At 40.5% G+C, this 26140-nt stretch overlaps 1 protein-coding gene and 1 long non-coding RNA gene across 4 annotated transcripts in view; one reads left to right on the top strand and one right to left on the bottom strand.

Moving 5' to 3' along the window:
• The window catches only part of LOC123878179 (pleckstrin homology-like domain family B member 2), an 81468-nt gene that overhangs the window by 32469 nt on the left and 22859 nt on the right, over positions 1-26140 (top strand). The window contains exons 1-8 of one of the 3 annotated variants that reach the window (XM_045925288.1): positions 8371-8492; positions 11055-11137; positions 11721-11894; positions 12320-12463; positions 20639-21331; positions 22330-22466; positions 24754-24859; positions 25262-25382. In XM_045925288.1, the coding sequence (XP_045781244.1) occupies positions 8455-8492; positions 11055-11137; positions 11721-11894; positions 12320-12463; positions 20639-21331; positions 22330-22466; positions 24754-24859; positions 25262-25382 (1496 nt within the window). In that variant the 5' untranslated portion in view covers positions 8371-8454. Of the gene's footprint in view, positions 1-8370; positions 8493-11054; positions 11138-11720; positions 11895-12319; positions 12464-20638; positions 21332-22329; positions 22467-23374; positions 24175-24753; positions 24860-25261; positions 25383-26140 lie in introns of those variants that run through there. The other 2 variants (XM_045925287.1, XM_045925289.1) reach the window with 2 other exon arrangements.
• LOC123878183 lies at positions 993-20452 on the bottom strand. Its single transcript, XR_006798776.1, has 3 exons — positions 20357-20452; positions 13874-13880; positions 993-1006 (listed from the first exon to the last, which is right to left on the bottom strand). It is a non-coding gene; the product is annotated as an uncharacterized LOC123878183 (long non-coding RNA).

The following is a 26140-nucleotide window of genomic DNA, read 5'->3' on the forward strand; positions in this document are numbered from 1 at the left end:
TCGGGATTTGAAAAGGATAATCCGTTTAAATATTCTTACGTGATACAGAAACAAGTTGCATCCCGGGGACGGGCTATTACGGAGAGGCAACTTTTGTTCTGGGAAATGAAAGGATCGGGATTTTTAAAAACCTAAATCCACGCGAGCGAAGCTGCGGGCATTAGCTAGTTGTAAATATGTTTAGAAGCTACTATAAGATAATAGATAAGGTACTTATTTCCTTATATTTTTAATGTATGGCAGCGCGCGGTTTTAAATTATAAATTGCACGTCCTGTCCTTTTCTGTAATACATTTTTTTCTCAATATCTACCGCTTTATCTCATAGCAAGAGTCTGTAAGACATAATACAGTGAAAATAGTCAAAATATACAATTTTTGCAGTTTCCACGTCAGTACCTGTCGAATTTTTCTAACAGTGTAAGCAGCAGAGCTGAGTTTACCATCAAGTGTTGATATGTGGGTGTTCCATAGAAGCTTTGCATCTAACGTTATACCGAGAAACACGGGGTTCTCCTTTATTTTCAACATATGATTATTTATCAATGAATTTATGTCATTTAAGGTCCTGGTATTGGGCAGTGTGAATTCAACACACTTAGATTTCTTTGCATTTGGAAGTAAATTGTTAGCAATAAATCAGAGAGTGACCTGTGATATGGCATTACATATAGTATACATTGTCAAAAATTATAATATTAAAGCTGTGCGTATTGCGTGAGGAATAGGTTGCAAGAGAGTTGCAACTTGCAGGGTTTGATGCATACGCTATTGCCAGCAAACATGAGACATATTTTTATCTACAGGCAACGTCTGAGTAGGTAACGCATACGTCTAACGCAAGTTGAAATGTATTTAGTTAGACCTATCGACAAGTTTGGAGTCGGGTGCAGTCTAAATGTGGCCCGTGTGTTTAGACTGTCCGTTTCTGTCAGTTTCACGTGTCGTCCCCCGCACTTCACCACCCCGCTTGCACAAATCGAGACAGCACGAAATTTTCAAGATTTCTGGGTGTAATTTCTGGTTTTCGTAGTTCCCACATAATTATAACAATATAAAATATATAACGATAATTTTTTTACTGCATAATATTCATTAAATTTTCTAGGTCTGTGGTTTTTCCAAATTTCATTAAATTGCTTCGTTGTCTAGAAAAACGAGCACAAAGTTGGGCCTTTTTTTAAAGAAAAATACAAATCTTTGAGCCCCTGTAATTTTAAAACTACATATTTTTAGAAAAATCTAAAACACCACAGACACAGATATTAGTTTCTAGACTATGTCTGCAAAATTTCATGGACTTTGGTTGCTTAATATTCAAATGAAATGGGAACTACGATTGTATGGAGTAAGTGACGGAGAGAGCTCTGTTAAATTCAACAAACGCCATGATGATTTCATATTGACGTAACCGCACGCCCGAATGTCGATTGTAGAGTGACCATCGATCAACACGTCTCGTCTATTATTTGTCTCGTTTTAAATGAAACTTAAGTCTATGCAAAGTCAAGTGCACTCTATAGATTTCAACCTTAGTCTTTCCCGCTAGGATAGTCTAGTGGTTAAGGCGTCGGCCTTGTGTTCTGGAGGTCCAGGGTTCGTTTCCGAGGAGACACCTCTACCATTTCCGAGTTATGTGGGTTTGCAATTAAATATCACTTGCTTTAACGAACGGTGAAGGAAAACATCGCGAGGAAACCTGCATGCCTGACAGTTCTCCATAGGTAATGTTCTCGGCGGTGCGTGAAGTCTGCCAATCCGCACTTGGCAAGCGTGGTAGACTATGACCAAAGCATTCTCACTCTGAGAGGAGACCCGTGCTGTGGTGAGATAGTATAAATACAGAAATACCATTCTTTTCATATAAGTAAAATGTAACCCATGTCACCGGGACCATAATAACGAACCGATTGACACCTCAATCATCATAATCGGCTCAGTAGTTTAGGCGGTACGGTGGAACACACATACATACATAGACTGCTAAAATCACAACCCTTCCTTTTGGCTTTGCTGTAGTCAGGTAAAAAGGAAAATCTGACTGATCTACAACGCACAACTAAAACTACCAGACGCGGACGGATCGGGCTGAAAGGCATGGGCATAACTATTATGACGTAGACATCCGCTAAGAAAGGATTTCCGAAAATTCACCCCTAAGGGGGTAAAATAGGGGTTCGAAATTTGTAGTCTACGCAGATGAAGTCGCGGGCATAAGTTAATACTTAATAGAGATAATAAATACTACAACCCTTTAATGAGCTTAAAGTAATCAAATCGTGCAGTAACGTGAGAGCCAGCGTAACACAAGCCTTGTAGTAACACAATACTGGTACAATATTGATACGGCGATCGCCTTCAATGCTCATGTGGGGTGCGCACTCCACTGTCGGAGTTACAGGTGGTTATGTAATGTTTGTGTGTCTATATCGGCCGTGTCATTTGACCCGTCCTTGCTATTACTTGAGCAAACCTGAGAAATCGTAGATGTGAATCTGAATTTTGGTTCTCTTTCAATACCTTCTTTGTTAGGGTTCCGTAGGTACCTCAAAAGGAAAAACGGAAACCTTATAGGATCACTTTGTTGTCTGTCTGTCTGTCCCCAAGAAAACCTATAGGGTAGGTTCCCGTTGACCTAGAATCCCGAAATTTGGTAAGTATAGGCAGGTCTTATAGCACACTGCACAAGTAAAGGAAGAAAAACCGAAAACTGCTTGTTTGTTGCTCTATCGATAGTATTGTGACGTGGCAGTACTATCGATAGATTTCAGTTACTATCGGTTTTGCCGTAACTATCGATAGTCTGTCGATATTTGGACTATCGATAGGCAACTCTATAATGGGCTATTAATAGCCAAGCTAATGACACCTTTATCGCCGGCTATTAATTGCCGCTAGGAGGTTATCGACCCGAGCGTCGGCGCGCGAGATGGGGTCGGAGTTCGATTCCCGCGCAGTGATACTACTTATATCTTATTGCTTACCAAGGGTTGAGTGTTTATTATTTTTTAATTATGTTTAATATTGATTTATCTCCATAATTATCAATTTTATCGTTATCATCTTTGTTATCATCATGTTAGGTACCTACTGAGAACGATATCTCCCATAGTCTAGCATGCTGGCCAAGTGCGGATTCCCCATTAAAAAAAAAATCTGAATCTGAACGGTTTTTAAAAATGCTGGGTCCAAATTCGCCAACTTTCTTTTGATTTATCGTGCCAAATGTCGGAAAAATACTCGAATACAGAACCCTCAGTGCCCGAATTTAACTCGCACTAGGCCGGTTTTTACACAGAGACTCAGCTCGCAACGCGTCCTCTCGGTTGAGACTATGCATGAGTATAGCTGGAATAACCTATACTTATAATGGAAACCTGGAATGTATTGAACTGCGTGAATATCGGCAGCGATCATAGGGTAGTCAGAGCAGAAATCTCCTTTAATTTAAAGGCTGAACGTAGAAAACTTGCTACCAAAAAAGCGAAAAGATTGGATTACACGGTAATAGATTTAAATAGGGAAGAGTATCAAAATTGTGTTACCGAGCTCCTGAAAGAACACAAAACAAATGATGATGTAGACGAACTTAATAACCGACTGTCAACTTCAATCCAGGAAGCAGGAGAAAAATTTATGACCAACACTCGCGTGCGGGAGTCAATTCTAACGAAAGAAACTAAACGGCTCATTGACAAACGTAAAGAACTTCTCTCAAACCCCCAATCTACAGAAATTGGTATCATTAATAAGCAAGTAAAGACAGCGATAAGACGAGATCTGCGAAACCATACCCACAAAACAATAGTTGACACTATACAAAAATACCGGGGCCCAAAGGTGTTTAGAAGAAAGTTACGTAGCAGCGTGGCTCAAATATATAAACTAAAGATCGATGGTGGAAGAGAAACGACAGACCTGAAAGAGGTAATGAAGGAAGTAGAGAACTTCTACTCTAACTTATACACTTCAAAGTGCGAAGAACCTAAGAGCCCACGTTCCGATCCTAGAGCAAAATTGACACGCCACTTTACGGAAGATCTGCCAGAAATAAGCTTATACGAAATAAAAGAAGCCTTACGACAAATGAAAAACCAAAAAGCACCTGGTGAAGACAATATACCAGTAGAACTCTTAAAAGCGGGTGGGACACCTGTATTAAAAGAGCTGCAACTTTTATTCAACACCGTACTCTTTGAAGGCATCACGCCCAAAAAGTGGAAGAATGCGATAGTGACACTAATATTTAAAAAAGGAGATAAAACTAATTTAGCAAATTATAGACCTATATCCATTCTACTGCACATATACAAAACATTTACGAAGGTGTTGACTAACAGACTTACTAATAAGCTCGATCATGCACAGCCAGTGGAACAGGCTGGATTCCGAAGCAAATTTTCTACTATAGACCACATATTTGCAGTAAGACAACTAATAGAAAAGAGTGTGGAATACAATCAAGATCTGTGCTTAGCGTTTGTGGACTTTGAAAAAGCATTTGACTCCGTTGAGCACTGGGCAATATTTCACTCACTAAAAAGATGTTTGATTGACAACAGATATGTGGAAGTGCTAAGGGAAATATACAGGGGTGCCACAATTCAAGTGAGGCTTCATGAACTCTCTGAGCTAATCAGCATTCAACGAGGAATTCGACAGGGTGACACTATATCCCCAAAATTGTTTACTGCCGCTTTAGAAGACGTTTTTAAATTAATTGACTGGTCTGAAAACGGAGTGAACATTAATGGAAAAATGCTATCACATCTTCGTTTCGCTGATGACATCGTACTCTTCGCCAAACAACCGGAAGAACTGCGCACAATGCTCGAACAGCTACAAAATGCTTCTGCTGCTATTGGACTAAGAATGAATATAGGAAAAACAAAATTCATGTGTCGGAACACAGATATAGACCATATATCTATCCAAGGTCAGCAGATTGACAAGGTAAACGAGTACGTTTACTTGGGTCAAGTAGTGACCCTAGATAAGCAAAGCCAAATGAGAGAGGTGGAACGCCGAATCCAACTCGGGTGGGCTGCCTTCAGCAAACTATCCGACGTCCTAAAGAATAAGAAGATCCCCATCTATCTCAAGCGGCGTATGTTCGAGCAATGTGTGCTGCCAGTAATGACCTACGGTTCGGAAACGTGGACACTGACAAAACAAATAACATCCAAACTGCAAGTGGCACAGCGAGCAATGGAGCGGGCCATGCTGGGTATATCGCTCATTGACCGTGTGCCAAACGCCACAATCAGGAAAAGAACGAGACTAACTGATATTGTTTTGAAAGTGTCCGGGTTGAAATGTAGATGGGCAGGGCATGTGTGTAGGACTACAGACGAGCGATGGACTCGTTTGCTGCTGGAATGGAGGCCACGCACCGGAAGAAGGAACGTTGGAAGACAGCCCTCCCGTTGGTCAGACGACATTACCAAGCTGGCGGGAAAGACTTGGAGGAGGCTCGCACAACACCGAGAGGAATGGCGTGCACGTGAGGAGGCCTATGTCCAACAATGGATTAACAAAGGCTAAGAAAGAAGAAGAAGATAATGGAAACCACTGACGATAGTTTAAACCAGTCTTTCCCAACGTGGGCGATAACGCCCCCTTGTGGGCGCTGCAGGCCTAAAGGGGGGCGGTAAGAGACCCAGGAAAAAAAGGGGGCATTATGTAGAGCTTTGGGGTCGATTTATAATTTCATCTACCTAGCTAGGAAGACTCTTAGACACCGACTGAGCCTCAGCCGGAAGAAGAACTTATAGAATTGACAACCAACGAAGAAATAAAAATCAAGTTCAAAAATGGATATCAAGAATTTTGGCTACAAAAACCGATCCCGCAATTGTACCCTGGATTGTGGTCAATTGTTCAACGATTTTTGATAGCATTCCCATCGTCATATTTGTGTGAACGTGGATTTAGTGCCGTGGCAACGCTGCTTACTAAAAAGAGAAATCGTTTGCGTGTTACCGAACGTGGCGACTTGCGACTGTTTTTGAGTAAATTGGAACCTGATATCAACAAACTTATTGAACAGCATCAGATTCAACCTTCACATTAGTTTTTATATAAGAATTGATTATGTTTGTTTTATTTTCAATAAAAGATACTCTGTCCGAATAATATTTTTCGTTTCAATAATCAGTTATAAGTACTTAGCGGTTTTTAAGTATGTTTAAAAAGGGGGGCGTTAAAAAATAATTTATTCTTAAAGTGGGCAGTAGACAAAAAAAGGTTGGGAACCCCTGGTTTAAACGCTAAATGAGACATAGTCCGGTAGCAATCGGGGTATGAGGCGGGGGGACGATCCGCACACCCGCACGTCACCCGCGCCCGCCTGCACCGGGTTAGCGCGGGGGCTGCGCGGGTGTGCGGGGCGTTCCCTCCCCGATTGCCATCTCAACCTGTCGCGTACTATCACACTACTATTATAAAGGCGCAAGTTTATGTGTATATATGTTTCACGCAAAAACTACTGGACAAAGGCTGTTTGAAATGAAGATAGATTATGCCCTGGATTAACATAGACTCCTTCTTATCCCGTATTGAAAATCAAAGTTTTCCACGAGATTTTGAAAAACCTAAATCCACGTGGACGAAGTCGCGGGCATCGGCTGCTACGTAATATTATTTATCTTGATAATTTGGAGCGCTGGTTAACAGCGACTCAGCTTCAGGCAAGTCAAACCTCAACTCACTAGAAAGATAAATCAAAACAAACGTCACCCACTACTGGATATGCGCATATTTTTAGACTGCATGTATAACACTTGCATATGTTAGCAACATTAGTAAAGCACGTTTTCATTCAAAAATAGTTCTTATTTATATTTACCTAGAGTGCAACTGAACTGCAAATAGATTATGTACATGATAATAAAATTAAGAATGAATATTCGCTTTACAATGTGAAATTACTGCTATGTATCAGAACATAGAGTTGTAATCCGTTTGGATCGATAAAAACATGTTTTATGATTAACAGTTAAAGCAAGCTAAAATAACTCTTATATGTATTAGAATAGAGATAATTGAAAGTGCACCATTTAATTTTGTCGTCGCGTTAATAAATCAAAACTTATATTGCAGTCGAAATTACGCCCTTACCGGCTAAATGTTAAAGGTGATTCAAAATTAGGCGCGAGTAGGGTGACCAGTAACATTTGTATCGATTATGTACAGACAGACACAGCTTACGACAGATAGGAAACTTGTGACAAAACTTCGAGGCCTCCCTACACTGGCAAGCGTCAAATGTTACCTACATTTGACGCTAGGTTCCTACCTAGCGTCAAATGTAGGTAACATTTGACGCTTTCATCCTGAAACCATGAAATTATTAAACTATTAGTTAGGTATTGGTATCTAGATAGATAGGAAATCTACCGCACCTACCTACCAGTTACAATCGTATGAAAAAACATTCACTTTTTGACGAACTTTTGCTGTCCCGATTTTTTTCTTTCGATACAATGAAATGATCCTTACATGAAATTGAATCGATCGGCATTTAAAAAAAAAGCCAATTTTATTGATTTTTATGGACAACTCCCGCTTGACCAAAAAATTGCCTATGCCAAAATTGTTTTCACAAAAAAAGGATCTAAATGTTTCTAATAAGGCAGTTCCCTGTATCTTTTATGATTTTGGATTTCCATATTATACCTACTGTCCCAGTTTAAAAAATCATTATTTATATTATTAACGCTAACTCCAGTAACCAAATACCCGAAATAGTATACCCGAAAATCCCGTGTGAACTCTTTGATTTAGAGACTTTGATTTGCGGTATCGACAACTCGAAGACCTGACGCAGCTTTGCGAATGCTAACCCAGCCCAGCTGAATTCTCGTGTCAGACTCGGTCTCGAATCATTTGCCGAATCCCGATAATGGAGGCGTACCGTTACAAATAGATTTCTCATTTTAATATGGTCGTTCGTTTGCTAGATGTGTAATATTCCTATCGCATCGGAATCATTCGTACGAGCAGGCGATTTGTTTTCTTATCTGATATCTCCCGTCACTCATCTGTTATCAGTGGAACGAGATACTCTGGAATTTCACGTACGAGACTGACTTCACCATACCATGTTTACTAATTTTGTCGTGTTGGGCTGGTGAAATGATTTTATTTGAAAACTGGTGTATTTTCGTGATTTTGCCGGGTTTTTTTTTCATTAAATCATTTTTAAGCTTATATGTGTAATATTGCAAGAGTTATTTGGGACGATCTCTTGGAACTGTTCGAGTGTTTTGTACGTGAAGTTATGTGTTAAATTAGTATACCTAACACACGAATCGTTGAAAACTCCATTTTAAAAGGGAGGGTTTATCAAGGATGTAAAATGATCGATTCTTCAAAAAAAAGTGAAAATCAGATATTGCTCTGGCTGTGATCGAAAGTTAATCTGAATTTAAAAAGTCCAAATGTGTACATATCAATGTGGTCGATGTGTGGATATAGAAAAGAGAGACCGAGGTATTTATCTCCACCTTTTTTTTAATTCAGTTACAAGTTACCCCTTGCCTGCAATTTCACTTGGTGGTAAGTGATGATGCAGTCTAAGATGGAAGCGGGCTAATCTGGAAGGAGTACAGTAGTTTTCAGTATCGTACCGGAACGCTAAATCGCTTAGCGGCACAGCTTCGCCTGTAGCGAAGAAAGAAAGAGTCCTAAATGTTGTCAACGCCGTGGAGTCCCTGGTACTATAAATATCTCGGACAGATGCACGTGAGGCGACATACCGACAGGAGAATTGTTTATATATATAGTTATTTTGGGACTCTCTCATTCCGTGAAAGCGATAATGTCTGATGATTTATTTCATTTTCTTTTTTGATTTATTAACGAATAGTATGAAGAATTACATATTTCTTGCATGCTCTCGGTGATTAAGTAATTACTACATATAGACTCAGTTTATTGTTCTAAAGCTGTGTCCACAGTAAACGGTAATAGCCCAGTGTAGTGGCTAACATGTCGGCTTCTTAGTTGAAGGGTTGTGGGTTCGATCCCGGGTACGCACCTCTAATTTTTCGGAGCTATGTGCGTTTTAGACAGTTAAAATATATGACTTGCTTTAACGATAAATCTACCTAGTTATTAGAATTTAGGAAGTTAGGTGTTATAGCACAAGTAAAGGAAAAAATCCGAAAACCGTGAATTTATGATTACATCACAAAAAAAATTAAAATGTGTTCATTTGAATGTCGACAAATAATTAGTATTTTCAATTTTCAGAGTAAGATAACTATACCAAGTGGGGTATCATACGAAAGGGAACCTGTGTATTCTAAAACAGATTTCCATTTATTTTTATGCATAATAAATTTTGATTTATCATGCAAAATGTTGGAAAAAATACCTGAGTACGGAACCCTCGGTGCGCGAGTCTGACGCGCACTTGGCCGGTTTTTTCATACAGCCCGGGAAATCGCGTCATTTACGCGTTTTCCCGAGAAGATTCCTGCGATTTTTATCTTTCAAACAATCTAAAACAAAATTGAAATATAGCAAAACTCTTTAACTTGTTATCAGTGCGAGTGAAATCGGTGCCCTATATTAGTTCAGTTTAGGGCTTGAACTCCGGAATTCCGGTTTCGGCGCAACTCCGGAGATTCGTAAGAATTTGGATTTTCATATTTTTAGAAATAAGTTGAGCTTTTTCAGCGTTTACATACATTCTTCATAAATTGTACATACGAAATAGAGTAAAATGTATCCAAAACATAATAAACAAATGTAAAGAAAAAGTTTACTAATTAATTTTACCAAGTCGTATAATAACGTTTCCTCTTCATTTTTTTAACTGATTTGTTTTATTTCATGCATAACAGACTTGAACATTTATTATAGGCACTAGAAGTATTCCAATCAAACGCATTATTTTATCACATTAAAAAAAATTAAGCTTCGGAACTCCGGTACTTGGAACGCTCAGCATCCAAGCCGACTCCGGGCTGAAAAATCGTCCGATTTCAAACTCTAGTTCGGTCGTTAGTAAACAGACACACAGACAGACACGCTTTCGCATTTACAATATAGTATGGAGAAATACTGTAGCGAGTGAAATCGGTGGCCTATTTTAGTTGGGTCGTCAGTTAGTAATGTTATGTTATTGCGATGCAAATAAAGGCGAGGCAACAAAAGCGCACACAACTCACAATGCCTGAAATAGACGCCCGCTTCCTGTGGCTTCATGCATCCGTGCATACTAGACCTAAGCTTGCGTCTAAGGGCCAACGCACACCTGCAGAGTAGTGGCCAGAGCCAAGGGCAACGTATTTTGTCTGAGAACTGCTCAAACTTACAGTTTCTTAATAATATTATAATACTAAATGATGACCGTCATTTCGTCCGCGTGGATTTTGGTTGTTTAAAAATCCCAAGGGAACTTTTCCATTTTTCGGGACGAAAAGTAGCGAGTCTATCCCCGGGATGCAAGCTGATGATGATGCTAGCGACTTCGTCCACGTGGAGCTAGGTTTTCTGAAAACTTCATGGAAAATCTTAGATTTCCCGGTAACCTACGTCCATCCTCTATACCAAACATCAACATCGGTTTAACGGAAGGTCCGTGAAAAACTAGCAGGCAGATACACGCTTTGGCATTTTTTTGGTATTAAGTATGGATGTGGATAAAGTAAACATAACATGAAGGAGAACCAAAGGTCGCACTGCGCGTTGTTTTGAGTCGTGTCGCGATGCTAAAGTAAATAGTTTGAGTTGAGTTGAGTTTGAGCGGAGGCGCACTCCGCGCCACTGCACTCTGCTGTAGTGCATTGCGCCTAACTTTTATTTAGTTTATCCCCCTGGCGTAGTTTTTAGCCCTAATAGTGGGAGATCTCGGGTTAGATTTCTGACTGGGTCAATTAGGGAATTAATAATTTCTGAATCGACTCGAAACCTTACTGAAAACATATGTTGCTAGGGATCTTTTGAAGAGTTACGATGTTTCCCAAGTAGAGCCTTTAAATGCCTTTGCTGAAAGTTTTCGTTATGAAACTCTGTGTGATAAAGCCTGGTTTCCATTATTCGCAGGGTGGCCACCAACACCCCCCATCTGGTGAGCCTGGGCACCGGCCGCCTCAGCACCGCCGTCACGCTGCACCCCATCAAACAAGGTGTGTATACACGCCCACTGCTGGACATAGCTGGGCTCTTGAGGGACTTCCGCACGCCACGGTCTGATGATGTCATGGACTCGTCTGTCCATCTAGGGGGCGTCCTCCTTTTGGCTTTGCCGTAGTCGGGTAAAAAGATGCAGTGCAATAATTAATTTTGGAAACCTCCACTCTTGTGGATGTAATATCCGTCAGGTCGACTCGATATTTTTCGTATAAAATGTAGCCAATGTCATCCGTACTATAATAACGAATCGATTGACACCTCATTCATCAAAATCGGCTCAGTACTTTAGGCGCTACGTTGGAACATACGTAAATACAAACATACTCGTACATACGGTCGGGCTCAGAATTCGAGTAGCAATCCCGCGAAACTATTGCATCATCTTCAATTTTTAATATGATCATTAAGGTGCTAAACTACTTACGACCTTTGACTGTACATACATAGTCTGCTAAAATCATAACCCTTTCTTTTGGCTTTGCCGTAGTCGGGTAAACAGATGCAGTGCAAACCATAGTCGGGGTTTTTTTTTTTACTTTTAGAATGACTTGTTATATTTTTGGAACATTGTTTCAGGTCGCGTGACCATCGGCTCGGACCCCACGTGCGACATCTACGTGGTGGGCACGGGCGTGGCCTGCGTGCACTGCCGCGTGGAGAACTCGCACGGCGTGGTCACGCTCTACCCCACCAGTGGGACCACGCTGCTGGACGGCCTGCCCGTCGACAAGCCCACCAGGCTCTCCCAAGGTATGACAACAATTATATGACCGGCCATCGCGTACGGCTAGCGATGGGCGTGACCGCTAATTTTTTGCTGCTACAATAAGTATAGGTACTACCACTTTTATATATCGCATCGGCAAAATTCGATTGATAAAACCGAATGTACAGTCAAAGGCCATAATTCGTTTAGCACCTTAATGATTATATTCACGTGGCACGGTTATGCACAAGCGTTAGATATGTGTAGCGTGTTTATAGAAAAAGGTCATAAGTGCGACAGGTTTTTGATGCAATAGTTTCACGGAATTGCTACTCAGATTCTGTGGTCGACCGTACATAGACTGCTAAAATCATAAGCCTTCCTTTTGGCTTTGTCGTAGTCGGGCCAAAAGACAGAGCTATGTTAGCTCGTCTCATTGAACAAGACATAAATATCTTTTATATTGCAGGCAGTATGCTGACCATCGGCCGCTCCAACTACCTCCGCTTCAACCACCCCGAGGAAGCCAAGCTCATGAAGTCTGTGCTACCCTCGGGCCACGTGTCCATGGCGCCCATACAGTTCCAGCCCAACGAGCAATGTGTTCCCACAGGTTAATACACAATAGGGCATTATTCTGCAAGCGAGCCAAGCCAGGAAAAAACAAAAAATGTATAAACAAGACAGTATTAGCGATCTTCTTCTTCTTCTTCCAGCCCTTATCCCATGCTACGTGGGGTCGGCACAACATGTCTTCCTCTTCCACTCTCTTCTGTCATCCATCAACTTATCATCTACCCCTTTAATACGCATATCCTCTTTCACGCAATCCATCCACCTTTTCTTTGGTCGTCCTCTTCTCTTTTCTCCATCCACATGCATATTTAACATTCTTCTAGTGATATGACTCTCTTCCCTCCGCATTACATGCCCATACCATGCCAGCCTATTACTCCTCATTTTTTCTACCACTGGTGCTACTTTTAAACTTCCCCTTATATATTCATTCCTTATCATATCCATTCTTGTCACACCACACATCCATCTCAACATTCGCATTTCGGTCGCATGTACTCGTCTTTCATCCTTCCCTTTTACCGCCCAACATTCTGAACCATACAATGTGACAGGTCTAACGACAGTTTTGTAAATTTTCCCCTTAAGTTTAAGAGGCATTTTCGGGTCGCATATAACACCTGAGACCTGTCGCCATTTCATCCATCCCGCATTCATTCTATTGTTCACGTCTCGATCAATGCTACCGTCACTTTGGAAGAGCGAACCGAGGTACCGGAAATTGGAGCAGACAGGTAGAGTTACGCCATCCAAAGAGATATCAGAGAAACTGGAGGGGCCACCGAAGTCACAGAACAGATGTTCTGTCTTCGTTCGGCTGATCCTCAGGCCAACACTCTCCAATTTCTCTTGCCATCTACGCAGTCTGCTCTGGACGTCGGCCGCATCTTCTCCGACAAGCACAATGTCGTCGGCAAACAGCATGCACCAGGGTGCTTGTTCCTGTATGTTTGACGTCAGAGCATCCATTACCAGGACAAACAAATAAGGACTTAAAGACGATCCCTGATGCAAGCCTACTTCCACATTGAACTTGTCCGTAACGCCAGCTTCTGATCTGACCCTTGTACTCGCTCGTCTATACATCGCTTTCACAAGCCTCACATACTTCTCAGGCAATCTCTTCACTTTCATAGCCCACCACAAAACTTCGCGAGGAACTCTATCATATGCCTTTTCAAGGTCGATAAATACCATGTGCAGGTTTCTATGTGCACCCTTGTACTTCTCGCAGAGTTGACGGAGTGCAAATATTGCATCTGTGGTACCTCGACCCGGCATAAACCCGAACTGGTTTTGGGTAACCTCAGTCTCCTCTCTCATTCTTCTTTCTATCACTTTTTCCCAAATCTTCATACTATGTGACATGAGCTTTATTCCCCGATAGCTGTTACAGTCTTGTACATCACCCTTGTTTTTGTAAATGGGCACCAGCAAACTGTTGCACCACTCTTCTGGGATCTCCTCCTCGTGTAACATCTTATTGAAGAACAAAGCCAGCCAGCTCCATCCATCTCCTTTTAGAAACTTCCATACCTCAGCTGGTATACTATCTGGCCCTGTCGCTCTACCATTTTTCATACTTAATACTGCCATTCTTACTTCATCTATACTCACCTGTTTCACCACACCCAAGTTAGTTGGTACATTAGCTAGCTCTCCACTCCACTCATTCTCTTCGTTCATTAACTTCCTGAAATATTCTCTCCAACGGTCTTTTATGTCATCGTCATTCGTTAAAACTTTCTTTTCGTTATCTTTTATGCATTTAATGTGGGTAATATCCCTTTCATTCTTTTCTCTTGCTCTTGCTAGTCGATATAGATCTTTTTGGCCTTGGGGGCTTTCAAGAGACCTATACAATTTTTCTTGTGTCTTTCCCCTTGCGATAGCGACAGCTCTTTTAGCTTTCTTTTTACACTCCATATATAGTTCCTGTGTGGTTTTTGCACACAATTTGAATGTTGCACTGGTTGTTATAATTATTACTTAGTGGACTGTATGATTGTTAGGAAATATGACGAAATCTCTTGCCCAAATAGATAGGAAAGTATTGCACTAACCTGATATCTTCTTTAGCATATGCTTCGTCCCTTCTAGTCACGCACGGCGCACTTGATTGGTAAGCACACACACTCGAAATGTAGGCAGAGACTCCTTTGACTTGTTTAATCCTTTAGGAAACGTTCCATGTGGATCCTTGGGATTTGATAGGAACACAAAATGCGATGTCCTACTTCGCTCGCACCCGCAAGGCAAGTGATTTGTAGATTGGTGGCGCCACTGTCTTGCGCAGGCGCCGGACTTGTCATTTACCAAAGTAAACACAAGTTAGTACAACTTAATATAGCTACCTATCCATATGTAGGCAAAAGATCCGACATACCCCCCACCGAAATCAGTATGATGATTTCCCTTATGAGTGTAAGGTATGAGAAGTAGAGAAAATTCTCTATAGGTTTCGAAACTATGTGAAATTGCTATGTGAGACATGTACTGTAGCTGTACATGTAAATATAGTGGACCTACCTACTAACTAATTAAGAAATATAAAACTAATCTAAAAACTATGAGCGAATCACGGATTCACTAATTAATTAGCATAAGGTAAAGGACAAATTTTATTTACAGGCCTTTTATAAAGCCCATTTTTCGTGCGAACAGTGACCACGCGAACAATGTTATCGACACCTGGATGAACTTCCACTATTCTGCCTAAGGGCCATTGTAATGGTTTAGCAAGATCTGATTTGAGAAGAACCAGGTCTCCAACGTTAACGTTAGGTTTCGATGTGAACCATTTCTCTCTTTGTTGGAGTGTATGAACGTAGTCATCTGACCAACGCTTCCAAAAAGATTGAGTAATCTTTTGGATTGCTTGCCACCGAGACAGTCTGCTCAGAGGAACGTCCTCAACATCGTATTCCGGGACAGCTAATAGACTTTGTCCAATTAAGAAATGTCCTGCAGTAAGCACGTCAAACTCGTTCGGATTATTGGATAATGAGCACAACGGACGTGAATTCATCATAGCTTCTATTTTACAAAATATGGTGTTCAGCTCCTCGAAGGTGAGGATGCGAGTGCCAATTGTTCGGTACAAATGATGTTTAGCTGACTTTATACCAGCCTCCCAAAGTCCGCCCATGGCAGGGGAACTGGGTGCATTTGTTCGCCAATCAATGCTACGGGAAGCAAGACCGTCCAAGATGGTATTGCAATTGGCCTTATCACGAAAGAAATTGCCAACTTCCTTTAAATGCTTGGCTGCTGCAATTAGATTTCGGCCACAGTCAGAAAAAAGACACCTGCAGAGCCCTCTGCGACTGACGAGACGATCTACTGCAGCAAGGAAGCAGTCGCATGATAAATCTGTTAATACCTCCAAATGCACGGCTTTGGTGGCAAAACAAACAAAGAGGCACAAATAGGCCTTACAACTCTTAGCATTGCGGCGTTGACTTTCTTTAACAAAGAAAGGACCACCAATATCGCAACCGACGTTATCAAATACTTTCCCGGGTTTTAACCTAGAAGCGGGTAACGTACCCATCGCGGGTTGAACGATATTTGGATTAAATTTGAAACAATTAGCGCATTTTGAAAGCACAGAGCGGATAATGCTACGAGCATTTATAATCCAAAAGAATTTGCATAATATTCCTTGTAATGTACGAGGACCCGAGTGTAAATACACCTTGTGAAAATACTCAATTAATAAAAGAACAGTGTGACATTTTTTAGGAAGCAACAAGGGGTGCTTCGAATCATAGGGTAGATCAGATTGTGAGATTCTACCCCCCACCCTGAGGAAACCATGGGAGTCAACAAAGGGGGAAAGTTTACGTAGTGAAGCTACGTATCCCTTTTTATTTAAAATTTCAATCTCAGAACCAAAATGGTTCGACTGAATTACACGCACGATAGTGTCACGGCTTTGTTTTAATTCACAGGAATTCAATGGACCCGAAATTTTATCCAAACGATTTCTTGAATTATTTATGAATCGATGACACCAAGCCAAAACGCGTTGCAATCTATTAAAAGAAGAAAATTTGTTGAAAGTTTCTTCAAGGTCGTTTGTTAAAATGGTACCTTCACTTGAAGTTAATGCGAATGTATCTACATTTGATTTTAACTCGGGAATATTGTTTACATTTTTTACGAAAAAAGTACTGGAAGGCCAGTCACTAGGGTCCTGTAATAACCACTCCGGCCCGTGGAACCAAGTTTTCTCGACGGCGAGAAATTGACTGGGTAATGTACCACGCGAACATAAATCAGCAGCATTATTCTCGCTGTTTACGTGATACCAACGATTTGGTGGAATTACATCGATAATCTCACTGACCCTATTTGATACAAAAGTCTTTAATTGATATGGCGGCGTTTGTAACCATGACAAAACGACACTGGAGTCGCTAAGGGCGACTATGGAAAAATTAAAATCAGTTAGGTTTTTGATTACGAATCGTAAAACCTTTGCTAGCAGCACGGCCGCCATTAATTCAAGTCTAGGAATTGATAAAATTGGTTTTAAAGGGGCAACTTTAGATTTGCTTGTCAGCAATCGAACCTTAACCCTTCCGCCCTCATCTATACTGCGTAAATAGACGCAAACTGCATAGCCGCGCGATGACGCATCACAAAAGCCTATCACTTGCACGTCCGAAAAGTTAGGTATTAATAAGTGCCGCTCGATTCTTAAGTTCGCTAGGGTTGACAACTCACAAATAAATTTATTCCATTTTCCATAAATCTCAGCAGGTAGTGAATCGTCCCAACCGAGGCCCAATTTCCACAAGTCTTGCATGACACATTTTGCAAGAAAAGTGCAAGGTGAGATAAATCCGATCGGGTCAAATATACTCGCGAGCAATGTCAGTACCGAGCGCTTCGTAGATTTAAAGTCAGTTAAATTATAATTAAATGAGAAGCAGTCAGCAGAGGGTAACCAAGTCAATCCTAAAACTTTTAATGAATTCGATAACGTATCGTCTTCAAAATTAATTTTTGAAATATTTTCTGCATTGAGTCTCAGAAGAAATTCTGGACAGTTACTGGCCCATTTTTTTAAATCAAAACCCCCACTTTTAAGGAGTGACATAAGTTCGTCTTGTAAAATACAGGCTTCGGTAATTGTTTGGCACGACCATAACAAATCATCTACATAAAATCCCTGCGTAAGTATAGCAGACGCGCGACTTTGTGGGTTGTCTAGCGCGAGTTGATGCAGTGTGCGCACGGCAACGTACGGCGCACTACGGAGACCGTAGGTATTTGTTTTTAGTTCAAATATACGGACTGGCTCCGACGGAGCTTCACGCCAAAGAATATGCTGATAATTTCGCTCCGAAGGGTCAATAAGAACCGCGCGATACATTTTAGATACGTCAGCTGTAAAACAAATGTCATATAGCCTAAAATTTAAAACTATCTTTGATATGTCAGTATGTAATTTACGACCTGTCAAGAGAATGTCATTTAGGCTTACACCACTAGTCGTAGGGGTGGACCCGTTGTAGACGACCCTCAGGGGAGTAGAACTGCTAGAAGGACGCAAGACGCAGTGATGAGGAATAATATATTTGGAGGGTTCCGTACCCTTATATAATTCCATATGCCCTAATGATTCATATTCTCGCATGAAATCTACGTATGCGGTTCGCAACTCGGGTGAACGCTCTAATCTACGTTCTATCTGACAGAGACGTCTTAAGGCTATGTTATACGAATCTCCTAGTGGTTCGTGGTCAGGGTTGATTAAAATCGGAGAAACATAGCGGCCAGTTTCGTTACGATAATGTTTCTCTATATATATTTTTTCAGCGATCGCTTCAGACGGACTCATTGGGGTCTCGCACGGCGCAGACTCCACCTCCCAGAACGTCTTGAGAGTGTCATTGAGACGATCGTCTTCACTAGTGTACGACACAAGTGATGTTGTAAACGTTACAACATTATTACTAGAGCGTTGAATCGTCAAACTTCCCGAGATAACGTATCCAAACACGCTGTTGAGAGCGGCGGGAATATTGCGATCAAAAATGACCTTTGTTCCATCATAAACGTGAGGAAAAATGTCACCAGCTAAAATTATATCGATTGGTGATGATTTGTAAAACTGGGGATCAGCTAAGAATAAATTATTGTATTTTTTGACTATATTTTGCGGGATTTTAACAGTAGGCAAATCTGAAGTCAGTTTAGTTAATACTACAGCGTCAATATCAAAACTTGGCGTGTCAGTGTGACGCGGCCTTACATTAAATGACGTCATGCCGTGATTCTTTACACTCTCACCTGCAAGACCGAAAATATTAAAAGAACATTTTCGCTGAGACAAACCTAAACGCTGCAAACATGCTAATGAAATAAAGTTCGATTGAGCGCCTGAGTCAATTAGCACCCGACAGGGTTGGTAAGAATTGTATTTATCCTTTACGCGTACAATTGCGGTGCCGAGTACAACTGCAGTATGGCTACGCATAGAAGTCGCGTGATGATTCACTTGCGCTGTGTCACAGATCGAGGCGGACCGCGGCGGCACGGCAGTCGCGGCGCTCGCGTTCGAAACTGACGGAGTACCAGGTTCAATTCCGTTATCAATGTGCAGTAAAAAATGATGAGGCTTAGTACACACGGCACACAAGAACGTACTCTTGCACTCACTCTCTCCGTGATTTTTTAGGCAAGATTTACATAGCTTTAAATTGGCAGCACGGCTGACTCGTTCAGCGCTGGTCAATTGACGAAATTGGCTGCAGCGGTAGATCATGTGATTTTGCCCACAGTGAACACAGATAACGCGCTTTGAATTAGAACTAGTATAAGAGAAATTTTTAATCGAACTTTGCTCAGCTTTAGAGTTTTTGTCTTTGTTATTAAATTGTTTTTTATTCTGATTTTGATTTGTAGTATTATTAGAACATGAATATGACGCAGAATGATCTAACACTTTGATATGGTTATGGATAAACGACATCAAATCTGTGAAACCAGGAATGGTACTTTGATCGGTATGTTGTTCAAACGACTTTCGACTTTGTGGGTCTAGGGCCCTTAGTGCGATATGGCACAGTATATAGCTTTCTAAATTATCAATTTTTAGAGCTTGAATAGCCTTGTACGAGTGTTCAAAATTTTGCAGCACACAGCACACAAAACAGCATCAAAATCCTTCCAAAACTTCTCTTTCATATCATCATCACATCCTACCTGCGGCGCATACACACTCATTATGTTTGCAACTACGCTTTGTATAACTAGCTTAACAACTATAATTCGGTCGTTTACTCTTTGTACATCCGTCACACATTTTTCAACTCTTTGTCTAGCACCACTCCTACACCATTTTTCCTACCATCACTTCCACTATAGAAAAATTTATATCCAGCCCCAATTTCCCTCGCTTTCGTACCCTTCCACCTCGTTTCTTGCAAACATGCAACATTTATTCTTCTCCTTTCTAATACATCTGCTAACTCTCTTCCTCTTCCATTCATCGTTCCTACATTCCAACTACTCATTCTCATTCTTACTTCTCGGACTCGCTTCTTACGTCGCACCCGTCCCTGATGCAACAACCCTTGTCCATTTCCCACAGGCGCCGGGTGCTGCTCCTGCGCGTCGCCTCGGGGGTACGCCCTAGCAGTATCGCACATTCCTTTAATACTTGACATGACATGTTGTAAGGTGTTTTGGCATGAAGTTTAACAGCCGGCCGCCTGCCTGACGCTAACCCTCCTTGGGGATGCTTTTGTTTGGTGGGATGTCGAACCGCCACCATTCGGTTTATCCCTTAGTCGCCTTTTACGACATCCACGGGAAGACATGGAGCGGTCACATTCTTAAGCCGGAACCGCACGGCAATACGCAAGACAGTATTAGCGATCATCAATCGAAAAATGAAAATTTTTAATGATTTAACTTATCTGTTCTACAAATATTCGAAACGCACGAAACTGCAGCCGCCATGATGAATTCCGACTGTGACGTCACATGGATTGTAGTTGTAATGTATTTCAGCTAATGTATGCTTTGTAGTACGGGCACACATTTGACTAATTACCGCATTAACAAGAGCAACTGTTAATTTCTTGCTGGCTCTTCTCAGCATTCCGAACCGGTGGTAGAGTCACCAACATAGCGTAAGAGAAACTATTTCTAAATGTAATAATTTTTGTTTAAACAATTTTTTTTTTGTTTCCAGGCTATGTTAACCACAACGCAGATCCTACCAACCAATGTTACCAGCACACCAACATACAGAGCATATACCGCGACACCTCGCTCTCGTTCCTCGACCGAGAACTGGACATGACACTCAAGGAGATGGCCAGAAGAAAACCGCCCCTAGCGCCCAAGAAGCCGTACCGAGACCCCGACGCGTCAGACTCCAACTCCGACCAGGAGTCCAGACCGAAAATAGGCAGCATCAGGGCTAAAGTATCCAAATTCGAGTACTACGCCAAACAACAAAAAAATGTAGGCCGAAGTCAGTTCTACACGTCAAACGAAATAGAAATTTCACCGAAAGTCTTCAGTTCAAACTCATTAACCGTCAACACTCCAGCAAAAGACGTATTAGGAAACCGAAATATACCTAACTATATGAATAAACGACCGGACCAAAAAATGATTGTACTCAACGAGAATAATTTAGACCCAAAAAATTGTTCCTACACAAACGTGGCGATACGACAGAATAATAAAACTAAAATAGATGACATCGTCAGAAACTTCGATGACACAACACGAAACGACACCAAGTTACCCAAGAAAGTGAACAACGACCAGCAGAGCCGCCCCGACAACAACATATACGGGAAGATCAATACAGATCGGAAAGACAAGAATCATTTGGATTGCAAGAATGATAGCAAGAACTTGAATTTGGATATAGGTGAATATTTATTTAGCTAGCTAATCATATGTTACAAATTGCAATGCGATTTCCGCACCACCTGTTGTATACGCAAAGTTCCAGACTCAATGGGATAAACATAGATAGTAGGTAATTTGTATGTTGATAGTACTATGTCACAAACCGTTTGGACGTTCTGTACATCTGTCTGTCTGTACGTTACTTATGCGCCAACGAATAAGTAACGTACAGACAGACAGACAAATATACATAAGACTAGCGACCGTCTATACTTAGAAATTCCCACGGGTTTTATACTTATATCCCGTGGGAATTTCGAAAAACCCTGCCTTATTCCTTGTTCTGTCGTCCTATACTCGTATCTAAAGAGCAATTAAGTGCAACAAAAATTAAGTTACCGCTAAAAAACAAAAGAATTTACTGTAACTTTTCCAAAAAATAACGTTATGTAGGACTAAGGTTTTTAGATAGTTTTTAGTTTGATCCTATGAAGCATCTTTTTTTTGACGTGACAACGTCTTATAATTCGATAGAGCCGGCTGCACGCACGAAAAAACATGACTCATGCGGCGTTACCTCGCTCTGAGGCGTTCCATGTAAGGCTTGAAGTGCAAGCGAGAGCGCGGAACGAGCGACAAAGAAGCACGATCGGCCTTTGTTGTCACGTTCAACTATCGTCAGTAAACCGACTTTACAGACAAACAATTTTTTTTTTCAAAATATGAATTTTCCTAAGTTGACATATTTTTAGGTTTCCGTACCTCTACACTAAAAATGGAAGTATAAAGTCAGTTTTGCGGTTCGTGAACAAAAGTGATTTTCGCCGTTTTACTTCTTCTCTACGTAGTACGGAACCCTGACTCTGACTCGTACTTGGCCAGCTTTTTTGTAGTTAAATCTTAAAAGATGTTTTGAACGGATAAGATTTGCGACTGTAACTTTTACATACAAGACTGTATCGAAGTGAACTACATACTACATATATAATAATAATAATTTATTGTGTTGTGTTCCAGGTGAGTACGGCCGGCTGTGCGGGGTGGGTAAGGTGGTGTGTCTGTCTTCGCCCTCGTACGACCGCAACCCTCAATATTCCCCCGTGTACGCCAACTGCTACGAGCGCAGCGTGGAAGCGGAGACTATGAGGAAGAAGGTAACTTTCTCTCTTTTTAGGGTTTCATACCTCAAAAGGAAAAAAGGAACCCTTATAAGATCACTTCGATGTCTGTCTGTCACAAAACCTATAGGGTACTTCCCTACGTTTTCATAGAATCTTGTTTGGCAGATGGGTAGGTCTTATAGCACAAGTAAAGGGAAAAATCCGAAAACCGTGAACTTGTCGTTACATCACAGACTAAAGCTTCTCAGTCTTCGAGGAGACCCGTGTTCAGTAGTGGACCGGCCATGGGTTGATCATGGTGAATGAAAACATAGCGTAAGACCATTTCATCATGCACTATCAAGGGAAATCGCAATCAAAATCTATTATATCAACAAGAAAAACCTATTCCGATCTTTACCGAAGACACGCGATCTAACATTTAATTATGATTTATATGACCTGATAACTCGGCGAGAAACAGCAATGAAACAATAAGTACTATCTTATGATAACAAGCCTACGTACGCAGATAGCGCAATAATCGGCAATGCGGTTGTTTTGTATTGTTCTGGCGACGAACACCTGTAGATATAACCTGTAGAAAATAATTTTGTTAATAAGTGTTATAAAAAGTGATGAAAAAGTTTACTACTCTACCCTACATAATATAAAAAGCGTTCAGTAAAATAAAGTGATGTAAAAATGTTGTGAAAAATGTTATCGAAAATAATATCAATTAAAATTTACCTAGCTACTCATTTAGGTTAAATTTTAACAATTACAAAAAAGTGTTTTCAAAATTATATTTTGGCGTAATTATTTTTTTCATTTCAATTCTTTGAGAAGAACCAATAAGTGGAGTGTTAAATTTTAATTTACTTAGTGCAAAAAATAGCATAAAATTCATTTTTTTAACTAGACAGATTTCAATTTATGTAAATTAATTATTATTAGATAACAAAAATAATTGATAAAAATGTATAAGTTTCTCAGAAGTCTTTGTTCTTAGTTCCTTCTTTGTGACAAAACCAGAGGTACAATTATTTGATCTAAACTGCCTTTAGTCATATTGTTTTGATATTATGAAAATATTATAAAAATCTCACTCTCCTACTTCCTGTAGATCACAACGAAGAAACAGACAAACTTAGAATCATACTAATGTAAAAAGAAGCGTTTAGTGCAAAAAGTTTAGTGTCAAAAAATGACTCTGAAATCGACACAAACGAATTCTAACAAAAGTGCATCACTAAAATATCTACTAAAGGCGTTCGTTGCAAACATCAAGAAGAACACACAAGCATTAAAAGCATTGAAATTATCGTTCGAAAAGAAATCATGCAATCGAAAAGAAAACTACGAACAAATACTCGAAATAGCGAACTCTGTCAACGAAAAACTAGAAATAGTACAAAAACTCCGAAACGATATCAAAATATACAAAACGATAAATACTATACTAACAAATCATTATATCAAGTTGACTAGAGACCATGAAAGTAGTATAGATGCGAAAATAATACACATTGAAAAGCAAATTCTGCACACGTACGAGAACTTACGCTGTGACATATCAAAGATGGCGGATGCCTGTGTTGCTCGTGACAAAAATTGTAACAATATTTCTGCGCCAGTGCACAATAGCAACATTGTCATGGTTGGCAATCATTTCAAAACTAATCAATTCAGTGAATTGTATATTAGAAACCAGATATATAACAGTATAATACACAAAATCGATAACTTGTTTGTTGGTTTGGTAAGTTTCACTTTATACAAAACTCTATGAAGTCTGTTTTGTTATAATGTAATGTCTAGTCATGGTCTAATCGAGTTAATAAATAATCGCAGAGTTTTTACCTATATTATCTTTTAGCTAAATTAACCATTGCAGATTAAATTCTATTGGTTTTTTATGTAACTAGTTTATATGTCATGTGCTGTATAAATAAGTATGCGATAAAAATTATCTTAGCTATTTGATAATTACAATAAAACATGAGAAATAAAACATGATAAAAAGACCAAATGTTCTTTAAGTCATAAAATAGGTGAAAAATCAGATCGATTTCTACGCAACATTATATCGGAATGCTAAATCGCTTGGCGGCACGGCTTTGCCGGTAGGGTGGTAACTAGCCACGGCCGAAGTCTCCCAATAGACCAGACCAGTTTAGTATTCCAATGCTGCGCTTTCTGGTGCGACGTCGCCATTCTAGCACCTTGCGACCCCAACGTATACCAATCTAGCGCTTGGCTAGCCGGGAATCGAACCGGCGACAGCTTTCACGTGTGCAGTCGGTGTTGTTGATGTTCCCTGTCCCCCGCACCCCCGCAGGCGTACCAGGACAGGATAAAGGAGGAGCAGCAGAAGGAGGCGGAGACGGCGCGGCTGGAGGAGATACTCAGCATGTGCGCGGAGTACGAGCGCCAGATCGCTTCAGGTACGTGTTTTGTTATCACCGGTTTTTAATGTACCCAAAGGGTTGCAATTGCGCATAGTATTGTGCGTGGAGTGTGTTCTGGTGTGGTGGTACTTGGGGCTTGCTTGGTGGCTGGCTTTTCCTGCGTGCTTAGAAGTGGGAGGGCGGGTGGTGCATGTCGCATGCTGCATGTTGTACCATACAGATGTGCCATTTTTAGTGGATTATAACAAATTAGGCCTCATTCGCACGAGAGCTTTTTTAACGTTCGTAAAAAAAGCGTTCACATAGAACAAATGTATTCCCAAGTATCTGTTCACACGTCAACGCTTTTTTAACGCTCGTGCGAGTTAGGGCTAGTTCTGTATATGATAGAGTTCCGCAAAGTAACGCCTGCTTGTATACAACACTTGTGTTGCGCAGGTACACCCATCACCCCGACGGAGAAGAGGCCGCACAACAAGATCATCACCAACGGTTCCTTACCGCGCAGCGTCACGCTCACCAACCCCAACTTCGTGCAGACCAGTGATGGTTACTACAAGTAAGATGCCTTACACTTTATTTTAAATTATTTTTTTTTAAGGTTCCGTACCTCAAACAGAAAAACGAAACCCTTATAGGATCCCTTTTTGTATGTCTGTCTGTCCGTCTGTCGTGTCTGTCATGAAACCTATAAGATACTTCCTATTGACGTTGAATCATAAAATTTGGCACACAGGTAGGTCTTATAGCAAAAGTAAAGAAAAAAAATCGGAAAACCGTGAATTTGTGGTTGATTAACAAAAACAATTTTAAATGTGTTCATGAAAAAATTAATAGTATTTTCAATTTTCAAAGTTAGTTAACTATACCAAGTGGGGTATCCTATGATAGGGATATCACATGTACATTCTAAAACAAATTTTATTTATTTTTGTGCATGATAGTTTTTGATTTATCGCGCAAAATGTCTGACCCGCACTTGGCCGGTTTTTTATGTTTGGAGTCTTGCATGTTTCTAAGGTAAAGTCAAAGGTATACCGAGTGAGTGCTATTAAAAGTTCGAAATTAACGAATATCTCAAACCAGTTCAAACTTTTACCATTCTGATACAAGGTAGCCTCACCTGATGGTAAGTGAATTACAGTCTGAGGTGGAAGCGGACTAAATTAGAAGGTGCCTGGCAGTTTCATTAAACCTATACCTTTCATCAGATATCCATACATGGCTGATGTTTTCAGTTGTTTTAATTATGTAAACAATAATGTTATTTTTTAATCAAACACTAAAATTTTATCTATTTATAGAATTGATAACAAA

This window comes from Maniola jurtina, chromosome 25, assembly GCF_905333055.1.
Source record: "Maniola jurtina chromosome 25, ilManJurt1.1, whole genome shotgun sequence".
NCBI lineage: Eukaryota > Metazoa > Arthropoda > Insecta > Lepidoptera > Nymphalidae > Maniola > Maniola jurtina.